Source organism: Grampus griseus, assembly GCF_964374135.1.
Source record: "Grampus griseus genome assembly, chromosome: X".
Classification (NCBI taxonomy): domain Eukaryota; kingdom Metazoa; phylum Chordata; class Mammalia; order Artiodactyla; family Delphinidae; genus Grampus; species Grampus griseus.
In genome coordinates, this window is record NC_138999.1 from 67516819 (window position 1) to 67531611 (window position 14793).

The following is a 14793-nucleotide window of genomic DNA, read 5'->3' on the forward strand; positions in this document are numbered from 1 at the left end:
AAAAATTATCCTAATACCCACCAGATACTAGGCACTCCACTAAGTGTTAAAGGTAAGAAGACATGGCTCTTGACCCCTTAATAGCAATTTGTAGTTTAGTGCAGGGCTATAAACCAATGATAAACAGCAGAATCCCCTTGGGAACATTTTTAAAATTCATGTTCCTAAACCCTACTACTATGGAATTGAGTTCACTATGTCTGGGGTAGAGCTCAGTCATATATATTTTGAAAAAACTCCCCAGGTTTTTCTCTGGGGAGTTAAGAATTGCTCTGCTGGTTAAGAATCACTCCTCTTGTCACTACTTCTCTCCTGAACTCCTTGATAGTCTGTCAGTGGGAGATCTTTGTGGCCGTCTTCTCGCCTCCTCCAACCCCACAGAACCCTACAAGTCTCAGTCATGCGTGAGTGCATCTCCATCCATGTTGGCCAGGCTGGTCTCCAGATCAGCAATTTCTGCTGGGAGCTCTACTGCCTGGAACATGGCATCCAGCCTGATGACCAGATGCCAAGTGACAAGCCCATTGGGGGAGGAGATGACACCTTCAACACCTTCTTCAGTGAGACAGGTGCTGGCAAGCATGTGCCCAGGACAGCGTTTGTAGACCTGGAACCCACAATCACTGATGAAGTTCACACTGGCACCTACCACCAGCTCTTCCACCCTGAGAAGATCGTCACAGGCAAGGAAGATGCTGCCAATAACTATTTCCATGGTCATTACACCATTGGCAAGGAGATCATTGACCTTGTCTTGGACCAAATTCGGAAACTGGCTGACCAGTGCACAGGCCTTCAGGGCTTCCTGGTTTTCCACAGCTTTGTTGGGGAACTGGTTCTGGGTTCACCTCCCTGCTGATGGAACGTCTCTCTGTCGACTATGGCAAGAAGGCTCACCTGGACCACAAGTTTGACCTGATGTATGTCAAGAGTGCCTTTGTTCACTGGTACGTGGGTGAGGGCATGGAGGAAAGAGAGTTTTCTGAGGCCTGTGAGGACATGGCTGCCCTTGAGAAGGAGTATGAGGAGGCTGGAGCGGATAGTGCTGAGGGAGAGGATGAGGGTAAAGAGTATTAACCTGTCTGCTGCAATTTTACACCCTTGTCTTGAGACTGTCTTATTTGTATTCTGTGGAGCTGCCCATTGTGGCCCTATCTTGTCAATAAAAGTGATATTTCGATTTAAAAAAAGAAAATAATCACTCCTCTAGCAGAAATACAGTTTGTAAGTAGGCAGGTGGACATGTTATGTATATGTTTGGGAAAAGGACTTACATTTATGAGTGCCTACAATATTATTTTATAATACCATCCTTATACATTGTTATTAGTCACACTTAACAGATGACAAAACTGAGCCTCATGGGTACAGTGACTTGTTTCAAGTTATACACTAGTATATAGCAGAGCTGGGATTGAAATTCAGGTCTTATTCCAAAGCCCAGGCTCTTATACCACATATATGCTGCCTCCTAAAATTTCCTATAACCACAGGGTTAGAATTTAAAGTAGGAAATCATATGGTTTATTTATTCCTTTGATCCTAAAAAAAAAAAAACAAGAACAAAACCCTCAATTTTCACCTGATTCAGAACAGATGGTAGCATTCCTGTTTCCCAGGAAATGATTATGTAAAGCTCACTTGATAAGAAATTTTAGCACCTTACAACCTTAATACAATTTTTATGTTTCAATTCTTTATTTAAATAAATATATACATTCTCTCTTGCATCCTTCCTTTTAAGCATCATTACACAACAACTCTTCATTTACCTGGAAAACTATCGTAAAATTGCCCTTTACTCTCTTGCTCTCAGAGTCGAAAAAACAAAATGACAAAAACAAATGTAAACCTAAGTAGAAATGATGGTGTATGTATCTCTGTGTTTCTTTGTCTGTATTTATATAAGTATGAATGAATGAATGAATATGTATTTACAGTGAGAAAATCCTTCTCTAAAAAATAAACATATCTGTTTTATTCAGTGACATGTAGCTACATAGGTACTATATCAAAAGAAATAATAAATAAAGCACCACAAAGTCATGAGTTTCTTAGGATTTATGATATTTACTATATCCTAAATTTGCCAGAATCTCAAGGGTGTTTGTGTGTCCACACATGCAGTCACAGTTTATAGAGCTTCTAGAACGTTCAAAGATGCTGAGGAAAATATCCACACCATGGAACTACTGCTTTGCTCCAATTATATCAATAGAATGGTATACACTACAGGACCTGAAGCTTGAAGGAAATTAGGTCAAATAATCAAGACAACAGGTGGCATACAAATTTCGGGAACCATAAAATGTGACCCATAACACTCAGCTGTACAAGAGTATGGTACATCACTTTATCCTGGATGCACAATCAACAGTGAAATATCCAGAAACTGAGAATAAGCCTACAGGCTAATAACTTAATTCCCAAGATACTTCAATTGCATAGATTATTAATTTGGTGAACTTACCCTGAGATCCATTTTATTCCATGGCTGTTTTTGTAGGTTAACGCTGTATATTTTTGATTTTCTTACAGCCCGTATATAAGCTTCATGTCCTTGCCTAAAATATATAAGCTAAAAAAAAACATGAGGTATTAAACAGCAGCATCCCATTTAACACCACTATACTTCCCAATATATTCCTACAAATGTCCTCTTCTGTTTACAAAGAATATAAATAATCATAATTTTGAAAAAAATTTATACAATAAAGGTACTTATAATCAAATAATGTTCATTCAGTACTCATGCCTATGTAGCCCTGTGCTAAATATTGCAAAATAAAAACACACACAGTCCTTCTTCTCCCTAGCACCTTCATAAATTTCTGAAGAAACAGACTAATGACAAATGTACACAAAAGTGGTCACATTTTAAAGTAATATATTTCAATCTGTAATTGACATTCTAAAGCATCAACCTTTTAATAGCCTACACATTATATATATATATATATATATATATATATATATATATATATATATATATATATATATTTCTAACCACAGGCTACTAAATACAGTAATTTCTAGACAGATTAAAATTTTTCTTTTGTAAGAAATAATATCAGAACTAGCATGGTATGGAAGGAAAATGAATCCAAGTGCTTGATAAAACTGTTCACCTCTTTAAGACAGCATTCACTACCATATTCTGATTCATTAAAAAAAGTTTCTTTCCCACAATAATTTTTTTTTTGTCCTCATACCATACTGACAGGTTCAAATCACCTCGCAACCACAAAAATCTTAGCCTCCTTTAAGGCTCAGAATACTGAATCTGATTAAACAATCAGCAAACATTTCCAAAGTGAATGCCAACCCTGGATACAGCTTATTGTCCCAAGTCTGTGCCCACCAGGGTAGAACAATGCCAGTGCAAATGGCCTTGCAGTAATGTTCCCTAAATATCCCTGGGTGCACTATGTACCTGAGAAGCTTAAGATCAGGTTACAAGTAGAATATGTAAGTAATGTCACCCTTCTTGTACACGTAGCTTCTTCCAAACAGCAGGCCTACTTTGTAGGCGTTTTTCCCACTCTGCTTCCTTTATTTATTATTAATCCAAACACCCCACAATCATTACACAAAGGCAACCATAGGGACAGGGAAGAAGTCAGGAGACCTGACTGCTGTTGGTGCTACCCTTACAGGCCATGTGACTCTGGCCTTCGACATGCTCACCTGTCAAATGAAGAGGACACTCTGCTGGCAGAGGTGTTTGAAAGATTAATAACAATAACAAAAGACAGACAGACTAGCATGCCTCAGGTACTATCCTAAGTGCCCTACAAATATCCTTTAATTTAATCCTTCCCAGAGCCCTATAAGGTAGATACCTTTATCCCCACTGTACAGTTGATGAAACTAGGGCACAGAGAAGTAATTTGTCAAAATCTTATTAGGTTTCATGCACTCCAATGTCCATTGCAGCACTATTTACAATAGCCAGAAGCAACACTGAAGCAACCTAAATGTTCAACAGAGGAATGGATGAAGAAGGTGTGGTACATATATATAATGGAATATTACTCAGCCATAAAAAAAAATGAAATTGAGTTATTTGTAGTGAAGTGGATGGACCTAGAGTCAATAAAAGAGAACAAAGTAATGCCATTTGCAGCAACATGGATGGACCTAGATTTGTCATACTGAATGAAGTCAGAAAGGGAAAAACAAATATCATTATGATACCACTTATATGTGGAATTGAATAAAAAAGGGTACAAATGAACTTATTTACAAAATAGAAGTAGAGTCACGGATGTAGAAAACAAACTTATGGTTATCAGGGAATAAGGGGGAAAGGAATAAATTAGGAGACTGGGATTGACATATACCCACTACTATACATAAAATAGATAACTAATAAGAACCTTCTGTATAGCACAGGTAACTCTACTCAGTACTCTGTAATGGCATATATGGGAAAAGAATCAAAAAAGAAAAAAAGGGCTTCCCTGGTGGCGCAGTGGTTGAGAGTCCGCCTGCTGATGCAGGGGACACGGGTTCGTGCCCCGGTCCGGGAGGATCCCACATGCCGCGGAGCGGCTGGGCCCGTGAGCCATGGCCACTGGGCCTGCGCGTCCAGAGCCTGTGCTCTGCGACGGGAGAGGCCACAGCAGTGAGAGGCCCGCGTACCACAAAAAAAAAGAAAAAAAAAAGAGTGGATATATGTATATGTATAACTGACTCACTTTGCTGTACACCTGAAACTAACACAACATTGTAAATCAACTATACTCCAATAAAATTTTTTAAAAAAAGAAAAAAAAAACTTATGTTTCCTATAATATTTTTAAAGGGGTGGTAGAGATAAATAGAAGAAAGTAATGTAAAAAATACCATACTATGGAGATTTTAAAAATACACTGACATATTCTACCAATCAACACTAAGTCAGAATTTCTAATAGTTAAAAATACAAGTAAAAATTTTTTAAACGTTTAAATATTAGTATATAAACACAACTGTAGTGGTAAAAAAATGTCATTACCATGCTTACCAATAACATGATAAGCATGTTATTCAGATATCCTTTATTATATATTTATTCCTGTACTCAGCAAATATTGATCAAATATATATGTACAAGGCACTGGGTTCTATGGTAAGACATCAAAATAAAATCCTTTCCCTCAAGGATATGGACAGACATGTAGATGTATGAGTATGATACAAGGCAGAATGTAGAATGTATCATAAGAGAGAAATAATTTAGATGGGAAAGCATATGAAGAAGGAGTGGCAAGCAAATGGTAAGTAGGGATAACATGCAAAAGAAGTTGGCATTTTAAGTTAAACCTTGAAAAATGAGCATTTTGAGAGGCAATGACCTGTGGGTAGGGGTATTCCAGGCAAAATAATGAAGCCTTAACACTTAAAAGTAAAAAGTAATGCTGTCATTAACAGATTGATTATATAAAAGTATGTTTCTGCCTTTATGGGTTCTTTAACAACATTCTTTAATTCACGTATTTCACTGTCTGATTCACTTATACACCTTTTCCATTACCTGAACAATTGTCATTACCTAATACACATTAGTCTTGAAGCATATAATCATGCACTAAGTTTAACAAAATAAAGGGAAAGGTAAATATGGTCCTATAAAATAGAGAGGAGTCTCAGATCATAGAGTATACAGATCCTTATTCTGTTCTAAGATTTTTTTTTAATATTTATTTGCTTATTTATTTATTTATTTTTGGCTGCATTGGGTCTTAGTTGCAGCACATGGGATCTTTTGCTGTGGCATGTGGGCTTCTCTCTAGTTGTGGTGCACAGGCTCCAGAGCACATGAGCTCTGTAGCTGCGGCACACGGGCTCTCTAGTTTTGGCATGCAGACTCCGTAGTTGTGGCAAGCAGGCTTAGTTGCCCCTTAGCATGCAGGATCTTAGTTCCCTGACCAGGGATTGAACCTGCGCTCCCTGCACTGGAAGGCGGATTCTTAACCACTGGACCACCAGGAAGTCCCCCTGTTCTAAGATTAATTCAAAATTATTTCTCTTAAGCCTCCATAAAAAAAGGCAATAAATACAAGAAATAGTGATTTTTGGATATACCCCTAAGAAAGCTCTTCTAAGTTTTTTCATACAGCATTCATCCAGAGCACGTTTTACTAAAATAACCAAACAAACGAGCATTGCTCAAAAGTCCGACACTTACAAGAAGACACACTTAGGAAAGGAAACATTTCAATAATATCAAAAGATATTATAATAATAAGTAATAGCTTAATTGTAAGGCTACTTGGTAGCTATCTCTGGTACAAAATATCTATAGAAGACAATTATAGAAAAGTTTGGTAAAATTTTTATTGGTTCCAAGACTTTTAGAACCATTTCCAAGGTTCTGCTCCTTCTTTATTATGATGATAATATTACATTCCTACTATGGGTCTTAAGTTGAAAACTGTGGGTAAGCATTTAATCATTCAAAAATGAATGATTAGTCAACATGTCAGAGACTATACAAGCCAACTAGGGCTCAAAATATAACAATGCTACCATAATTTTCATAAGAAAATCAAATAAAAATTTTTCACTGTATAGAATTTAAATCAATTTTTGACTGACCAATCATAAATATGGCTGTTATTCAATCATAGGTTCAGTAGGAAGGCCTTGTTTGTGAAATGACTTTCCCGTAAGCATTGAAAGGGGTGATCATCCTCTAGAATATTTTCTATCAGGTTGAGCATGGGCTTCTTTTAAAAAAACAAAAAAACAAAAAACAGTATTAGGACTTGATTAGGATTCAAAATACCACTCAATTCTACTATGTGGCAATTAAGATAAAAATAAAGACAATTATTTTCATGGCTTCACAAGCCAATCAATTTATCTCAATGTTCATTGAGCATCTACTATACTAAAGACTCTGTGTCAAGCCCTACAAAGGACACAAAAATTAGTAAGATTCAGTCACTGTCCACAATAAATATATAATTGAGCAGCACAGTTAAGATGGTGGACATATAACTATAACAGAATTGAGAATATGAATGGCCTAAGACTGATATTAAAGTGAGTACTCTTGAGGTTCCAAGAGAAAAACGTTATTTAACAGAAAACAATTACCTCGTCTCCCATCTGTGGGACAAACGGGGAACGTCGTGGTATGGTATCCAAGATCCACTGAGGGGCAAACCATTCTTCACTGGGTTCACCTGCCATAGAAACCAGTCCTCCTTTCTAAAATATAGTTCACAAACATATAAACTGTAAATATATGAACAATTGTAGAAAAAATAGCAGGTAGAAAATGTTAAAAACATCAGGTTATAATAAAACACAAAATATACAAACTTTACACATTTTCTTTTACCAATTAATTATGCATAACTTTTGTACCAATAAAACAATCAAGTGAGTAACATGTTCAATTTTGGCTGACAGATAATATGACACTATATACTATCTAAAACCCACATATTTTACTCTTCATGTCCCTAGTATATCAAAGGAATTCAAATACAAGTAACACAATAACTTTTTGCCAATTAAATGATGACCATCAAGAAGATAATTCTGTCTACTAAAGCAAGAGGTTACAGAATGAATACAGAACCCATTTTTAAATTAATATTCAAGGAACTCCGTGGATTAGGTTTTTACATCATTCAAATGAAATTAGAGTGGGAAATAAAACCCCATCATTGGGATGAAATAAAAACATAAAGAAACAGAAGAAGCCCTACATGATTTATCATATCCTTCCATTTTACAAGTCAAAAATATATAGAAATTTATGACTGGTGATATGACAAGAATAATCCTTTTATACTACAGTGGCTTATTTAAAAACTCTACTACATTTTAACAAACAACTGTCAAAATGTTTTATTTAATGTTAACATAATAATGAAAATATTCTAGCCTCTACTTTTGACAACAGAAAAATTTCAAAATATCTTTACATCTTTTATACAATTTTACTTAGTTTCTCAGATGGAATATTATTTTTAGATAAAAGTGAAGTGTTACTGTTAAATATTCAAGTATCAAAGGAAAAAACCAAAACCTCCCCCAAAAAAGAAAAACAACCTGTAAACTTACAAACCTTCTTTCTAGTCTGTTTAGGTTTCTTTTGCCGTTCTTCAAGTGACTTCAAATTCTCCTCCTCAGAGCTGCTGCATATTTTCCGTGTTGCCTGTCTCGTTTGCCTTTTTGGAGGTTGCAAATTTATTCCAGCATCTGCTGTCCAATCAGAATATTCACTTGATGAATCACTGTAAATAATACATAAGTTCAGAAAAGGAATAGTTTTGCCTCATGATTGAAAGATGATCATTTTGTAATCAAACAGCATTATAAATGACATGGTTTGATTTTGTTCTAACCAAAGATAAAAAAATATCAAATATAGAATTTTGATCATTACCTAAGTGATTTTAGTGAAATGCTTCTTGGATAAAGTATAATGCTTAGTTTCCCATAACAGGATTTAAAATTCAAAATTCCTGTCCAAATCACAAAAGCTTCTTTAAATAAAGATGTTCCTTATCCCTGGAAATGGTTAAATATAGTTGTTTTAAACCTGAAATAAATACACATAGCCTGCCAAGGTGTAGAATCTTGGATTTACAAAGAATCTTATTTTACAGATGGAACTATTTTAGGGAACTAAAGTCCATGATGACATGCGCAAAAAGATATTGGTAGAGCTAGGATAAAACAACAGGTCTCTGGGCTTCCAACCCAGTACTCTTTCTACTATAAAATACTATTTTAACTCTGGCTTTACCAAATTCCTACAAGAACATAATTTCACATTAAAACTGTCAAATGATTTTGACCAAATCCAAACCATTAAAACTACCTGGAGGAACTTTCACTTTGCCATTCAATAACAGGATCCTCTATAGAAGCATCACTTGTGCCAACTGTTTCATCTTCCTGCAACAAAGAGCCAGCAATTGAGATATATTGTTATTATTAACTAGCATATTATTAATTAGCATATATTACCTGTTTTATAACACTTTTTGTAGTCCCCCCTCCAAAGAAAAGTTCTAGTTAAAATGTATGTAATCATTTTTCTATATATACTTGTAACTCATAACTAAGCCTACCAAGTATTTAAAAATTTCTAGCATCTACTATCTTACTGATATGACACACCTTTTCTTATTTCAAAGACGCAATAGACTCCTTAAGAAATGCAAATATAACCCTCTTAAATTTTGTTAAAACCACTGTTTTCTTTTTTTAATTGAAGTATAGTTGATTTACAATGCTGTGTTAGTTTCATATATACAGCACAGTGATTTGGTTTTTGTTTGTTTTTCATTGGGGTACAGTTGCTTTACAATGTTGTGTTAGTTTCTGCTGTACAACAAAGTGAATCAACTATATGTATACATATAACCCCTCCCTCTTGATTCAGTTTTATATGTATATATATACATAAAAAAAATATATGAATTTATATGAATATATATATTCTTTTTCAGATTCTTTTCCCTTATAGAAAGCCATTGTTTTAAAAAATACCTACACAAAAAAAGATAAAAATACCTATATGCCTCTACCAAGTTAATATAATTACTCTCCATAAAAAAGTTAATCATCTTTTTATTACGTAAGATCTCAAACGTATCAAAGTAGAGGAAATAGATAACATCCTTGTGTACACAATCTCCAGTTTAGACGATAACTCACTGCCTATCTTGTATATATACCCTTACCAACTGCCTCATACCTCAGGAATTATTGTGAAAAAAAAGCATTTCCACTATAAATATTTATTAAGATAAGGATTCTTTTTAAAAACATAACCACAACACAATCATTACATTAAAAAGATAACAATTCTTTTCTTTTTCTTTTTTAATAACAGCCTATTGAGATAGAATTCACATACCATAAACTTCACCACTTCAGAGTATACAGTTCAATGGTTTTTAGTATATTCAGAGCTGTTCAACCATCACCACTAATATTAGAACACTTTCATCACCCCAAAAGAATCCCTAAACCCATTAGCAAGGACCCCTCACTCCCCACTACCTCAAGCCCCTGGCAGCCACCAATCTACTTTTGGTCTTGGTACTCTTGTCAAAGTACCACATCCTTTGAACAACAAAATCTGTACCAAGTAATCTTCGTTTTTCTTCTCTCGTCTTCTTTTTCATGTATTTTTAATTTTCTTAACCATCTTAAATTGCTACGTTGCCCTGAATTTCTCCTTGCCTATCTGTCTTAGTGACACTCATGCAACAGGACTCTATAATCCATCTACATTCAATGTATTTTTGTTTTAATTCTTTTAAGTCCATGGCTCAGAGGCAATAGTTTTTTAAAAAAATTTTTATTGGAGTATAGTTGCTTTACAATGTTGTGCTAGCCTCTACTGTACAGCAAAGTGAACCAGCCATACACACACACACATCCCCTCTCCTCTGGATTTCCTTCCCATCCAGGTCACCACAGAGCACTGAGTAGAGTTCCCCATGCTATACAGTAGGTCCTCATTAGCCATCTATTCCATACATATCAATAGTGTTTATATGTCAATCCCAATCTCCCAATTCATCCACCCCCCCTTCCCCCTTGTTATCCATACGTTTGTTCACTACGTCTGTCTCTATTTCTGCTTTGTAAATAAGACTGTCTATACCAATTTTTTCGGATTCCACATATATGTGTTAATATACAATATTTGTTTTTCTCTTTCTGACTTACTTCACTCTGTATGATAGTCTTGAATATGTGATCATTCTTTTCAGATCAAGATTTTCATGGGTGGGGGGAGAGAAGGAGGGATATCATTGATAAGAGTTAAAGAATTGTGAATGGTGGGAGAAGAATGAGGGTACCATACATTATCAATGCATAATTAAACCCTCATTATTCACTTAAATACTATAGTTATTAAGAGAACAAAAGGAAAGGACTGGAGAAGAGAGGAACATGAGGAAAAGAACTGCTATAGTTTTTATTTCATTACCATGAAAAAGGTAGGTCTGAAAAAAATCATCACTCAGTAATCTCCATGACTGGTAAAGTCAACAATAACAGAAAACATGTATATTATGATTACACAGTCAACAAGTTCTGGAACTGTATAACTAGTTATCACAGTTAATATTCCACTTCTTTCCATTTCTAGGCAGATTTGCTCTCACTCTCTTTTCTTACTGTCCCAAAGCCAAACTTTTCCTGGCATGTTTGATACCCTCAACCAAGATAATATCTTGGGTACAAATAAGAGAAGATATCTAAAGGAGTTCAATATAATCCTCGAATTTGCCTATTAAATGCCTTATTAATAAATAATACTCATAAGATCATCATTAAAATAATTTTCTATTAAATTGACCCTTAAAAGTAAACCCAAAGTTTATCAAATTGTTACTTCTTTCGTGATATGTCGATTTTCAGCCTTTCATAGAAAAAAAGAACTTTGAAAAGGAATCTAGGTATCAGATATGCCTTAACTTCTTTGTGATTTTACAAGGTCTCGAATATTGACCTCATTGATAGTCTCATGTTATTAAACCTAGTTGAAAAATTTTAAAAAAAGTAAACCCAAAGTGATGACACTAACTGGGAAACAAAAAATTACATTGAGTAAATAATAGCAGATATCTAACCTCTGAGGAGCTATCTGAGTCTTCCTGTACACCTGAATTTTGACATGATGCTTGTGAATTATGCTCTATGTTGGATCGTGTTTGGTAAGTATGCTGACGTTTGCGTTGTGTCCTTCGTAAAGACCGCCCACAGCTAGGCGGATAATCATTCTATAAAACAGAAGGAAAATAAATTTTAAAAAATGAAAGCCTCAGTGAATATACACAAAAGAACACATATAAAGAGAATCAATTGGGCTTGATTTGGAGTGAGGGTGGAGGTAAGAGATAGGAATAAATTTCCTAAAAGAAAACCCAAGATATATTTTTATACTATGTTTTTACATAAAAAAATATACTTCTTCTTTTTTTTTTTTTTTTTTGTGGTACATGGGCCTCTCACTGTTGTGGTCTCTCCCATTGTGGAGCACAGGCTCCGGACGTGCAGGCTCAGTGGCCATGGCTCACGGGCCCAGCCGCTCCGCGGCATGTGGGGTCTTCCCAGACCGGGGCACGAACCTGTGTCCCCTGCATCGGCAGGTGGACTCTCAACCACTGCGCCACCAGGGAAGCCCCAAAATATACTTCATTTTTATATATTTAACCCACTTCCATTAATACTGATTACTTTCTGTATTTTGAAAACTTTGTGATCAAATTAAAGACAGTGCTGAAATTCTAAGCTGCAAGAATCTGCCCACTCAGAATTTACATATACCATATTATCTACAATTTATTACAGGATGAAGCAAGATATCTATATCATATGTATGTGTATATATAATTCTTAATATAACATGTATTTCTTTAGTTCTATAAAAAACTACATTTAGTAAACGAGTCAAAATAAAAATTTAATTTTTAATAACAAAAATGTAAAGTAAAAACTGTTTTATTCTACCCTTTACAAGTATAAAATATTATTACTGATATACCATATGTCAAAACTATAACCCTAATATGTCATCAGGAGTAAACAAGCTTAAAGGTCTTCTAAATCAGTATCAAGGGCCAGTTTCTTATCTTACATGTAAATGTTTCTCATTTTCAATATAAATAAAAATGTTTACAGATCCAACTACCCTGTTTATTAGTCTCAGACAAGTCTGATGTTTGACAAATCAGCTTAGCAGGAAAAAAGAATATAAATCATGGATGTGAGTCATTCAAAATCTCTAAGAAAATAATCTTATCAGAGAACATCATATAAGCTAATAAAATCTGAATAGAAATTAAGAAAGTGGGTATCAAAATGATGTAAGAATATTTAGAGATATTCATATAATAATTACCTGAAATTGTATTTATCAATACTGAAAAGACACTTAAAATTCAGTACCCATTGCTTATATTTCCTTAATAAGATTAAAATCAACCTAGACTTTCCAATTTACCATACTCTTCAGGAGTTATAGTTGTTAGTTCCGAGAACAAAACTATATTCTTATGTCACTAGTTTGTTCAACCTCAGAGTACTAGTAAGGGGCTTAACATGCACCTAATGGAGTACAGGGATCTTATTTCCTGATTAGCAGTTTCTACTGGGAATATGAATCTTCCTAATGTATATAGAACAGATTTTGCTCCTGTCTAATTAGGTAGGCCAGGAGTAAGCCTAGGGCAGGGGTCAGCAAACTTTTTCTGTAAAGGGGCAGAGTACAAATATTTTGGCTTTGCAGGTCATATGATCTCTGTGGCAACTACTCAACTCCATATAGCATGAAAGCAATCATAGACAATATATAAATGAATAGGTATGGCTGTGCTCCAATAAAACTTTATTAATAGGAATAGGCAGTAGACCAGATTTAGTCCATGGGCAGTTTGCCAACCTCTGGCCTAGGGTATCTGAACATTTGTTTTACATTGTGATTAGTGATACAGCATTAATTTTAAAGTTCTACTTTAACCATATGAAAATGGTATTTTAATACAAATATCTTATACCTACAATGACCACATATCCTAGATTTGGGGGGATAGTTCTAACTTTGTGTAATTTTATCCTTATTAATAATAACCATATATCTCCATTTGGGGTTTTAAAAAAATAGTTTCCCTATATACAGACACCTATCAAAATAATCCCTTAATACATAACTTCCACCTTTCAAAAACCTGGTACCTGCAAATATTTACAAATAGTGTATTGCAAAGTACTGTAAAGCTAAACTTACCCTTTGGGTAGCATAAGATGGCTTTTTCTTCTTTTCGACTGTATAAAGACTGATTTCTATGTCACCTTTAGCAGTTCGACATTCTTCCTGAACCCTAATAACATATCAAAGGTCAAAGTAACAGAAAATCATCAAAGAGCAAACCAATGGTTTATTTATTATTAGAGAAATGCAAATCAAAACTACAATGAGGTATCACCTCACACCAGTTAGAATGGGCATCGTCAGAAAATCTACAAACAACAAATGCTGGAGAGGGTGTGGAGAAAAGGGAACCCTCTTGCACTGTTGGTGGGAATGTAAATTGATACAGTCACTATGGAGAACACTATGGAGGTTCCTTAATAAAATAAAAATAGAATTACCATATGATCCAGCAATCCCACTACTGGGCATATACCCAGAGAAAACCATAATTCAAAAAGACACATGCACTCCAATGTTCATTGCAGCACTATTTACAATATCCAGGTCATGGAAGCAACCTAAATGCCCATCAACAGACAAATGGATAAAGAAGATGTGGTACATATATACAATGGAATATTATTCAGCTATAAAAAGGAATGAAATTGGGTCATTTGTTGAGACATGGATGGATCTAGAGACTGTCATACAGAGTGAAATAAGTCAGAAAGAGAAAAACAAATATCATATATTAACGCATATATGTGGAACCTAGAAAAATGGTACAGATGAACTGGTTTGCAGGGCAGAAATTGAGACACAGATGTAGAGAACAAACGTATGGACACCAAAGGGGGAAAGCGGCGGGGGTGGTGGGGGTGGGGGTGTGATGAATTGGGAGATTGGGATTGACATGTATACAGTGATGTGTATAAAATTGATGACTAATAAGAACTTCCTGTATAAAAAAAATAAAATAAAATTCAAAAATTCAAAATAAATAGATAACAAAAACACTTCTAAATATAAAATTGGACATTTAAACCATTTTAGGTATGTAACTCAGTGGTATTAATAACATTTACAATGTTGTGTAACCATCATCACTATTTCTAAAACTTTTTCAT

The 14793-nt window shown here is 34.8% G+C and overlaps 1 protein-coding gene across 1 annotated transcript in view; it reads right to left on the minus strand.

Annotated features, from left to right (window-relative positions):
* BRWD3 (bromodomain and WD repeat domain containing 3) overlaps positions 1-14793 on the minus strand; it is a gene marked incomplete at its 3' end in the record, with an annotated part of 120351 nt that overhangs the window by 31114 nt on the left and 74444 nt on the right. The window contains exons 20-25 of the mRNA XM_082680807.1: positions 13760-13853; positions 11604-11753; positions 8828-8904; positions 8069-8237; positions 7087-7200; positions 2471-2578 (exon numbers count right to left, since the gene is read on the minus strand). Coding sequence (XP_082536933.1) covers positions 2471-2578; positions 7087-7200; positions 8069-8237; positions 8828-8904; positions 11604-11753; positions 13760-13853 — 712 coding nt within the window. The remainder of the gene's footprint in view (positions 1-2470; positions 2579-7086; positions 7201-8068; positions 8238-8827; positions 8905-11603; positions 11754-13759; positions 13854-14793) is intronic.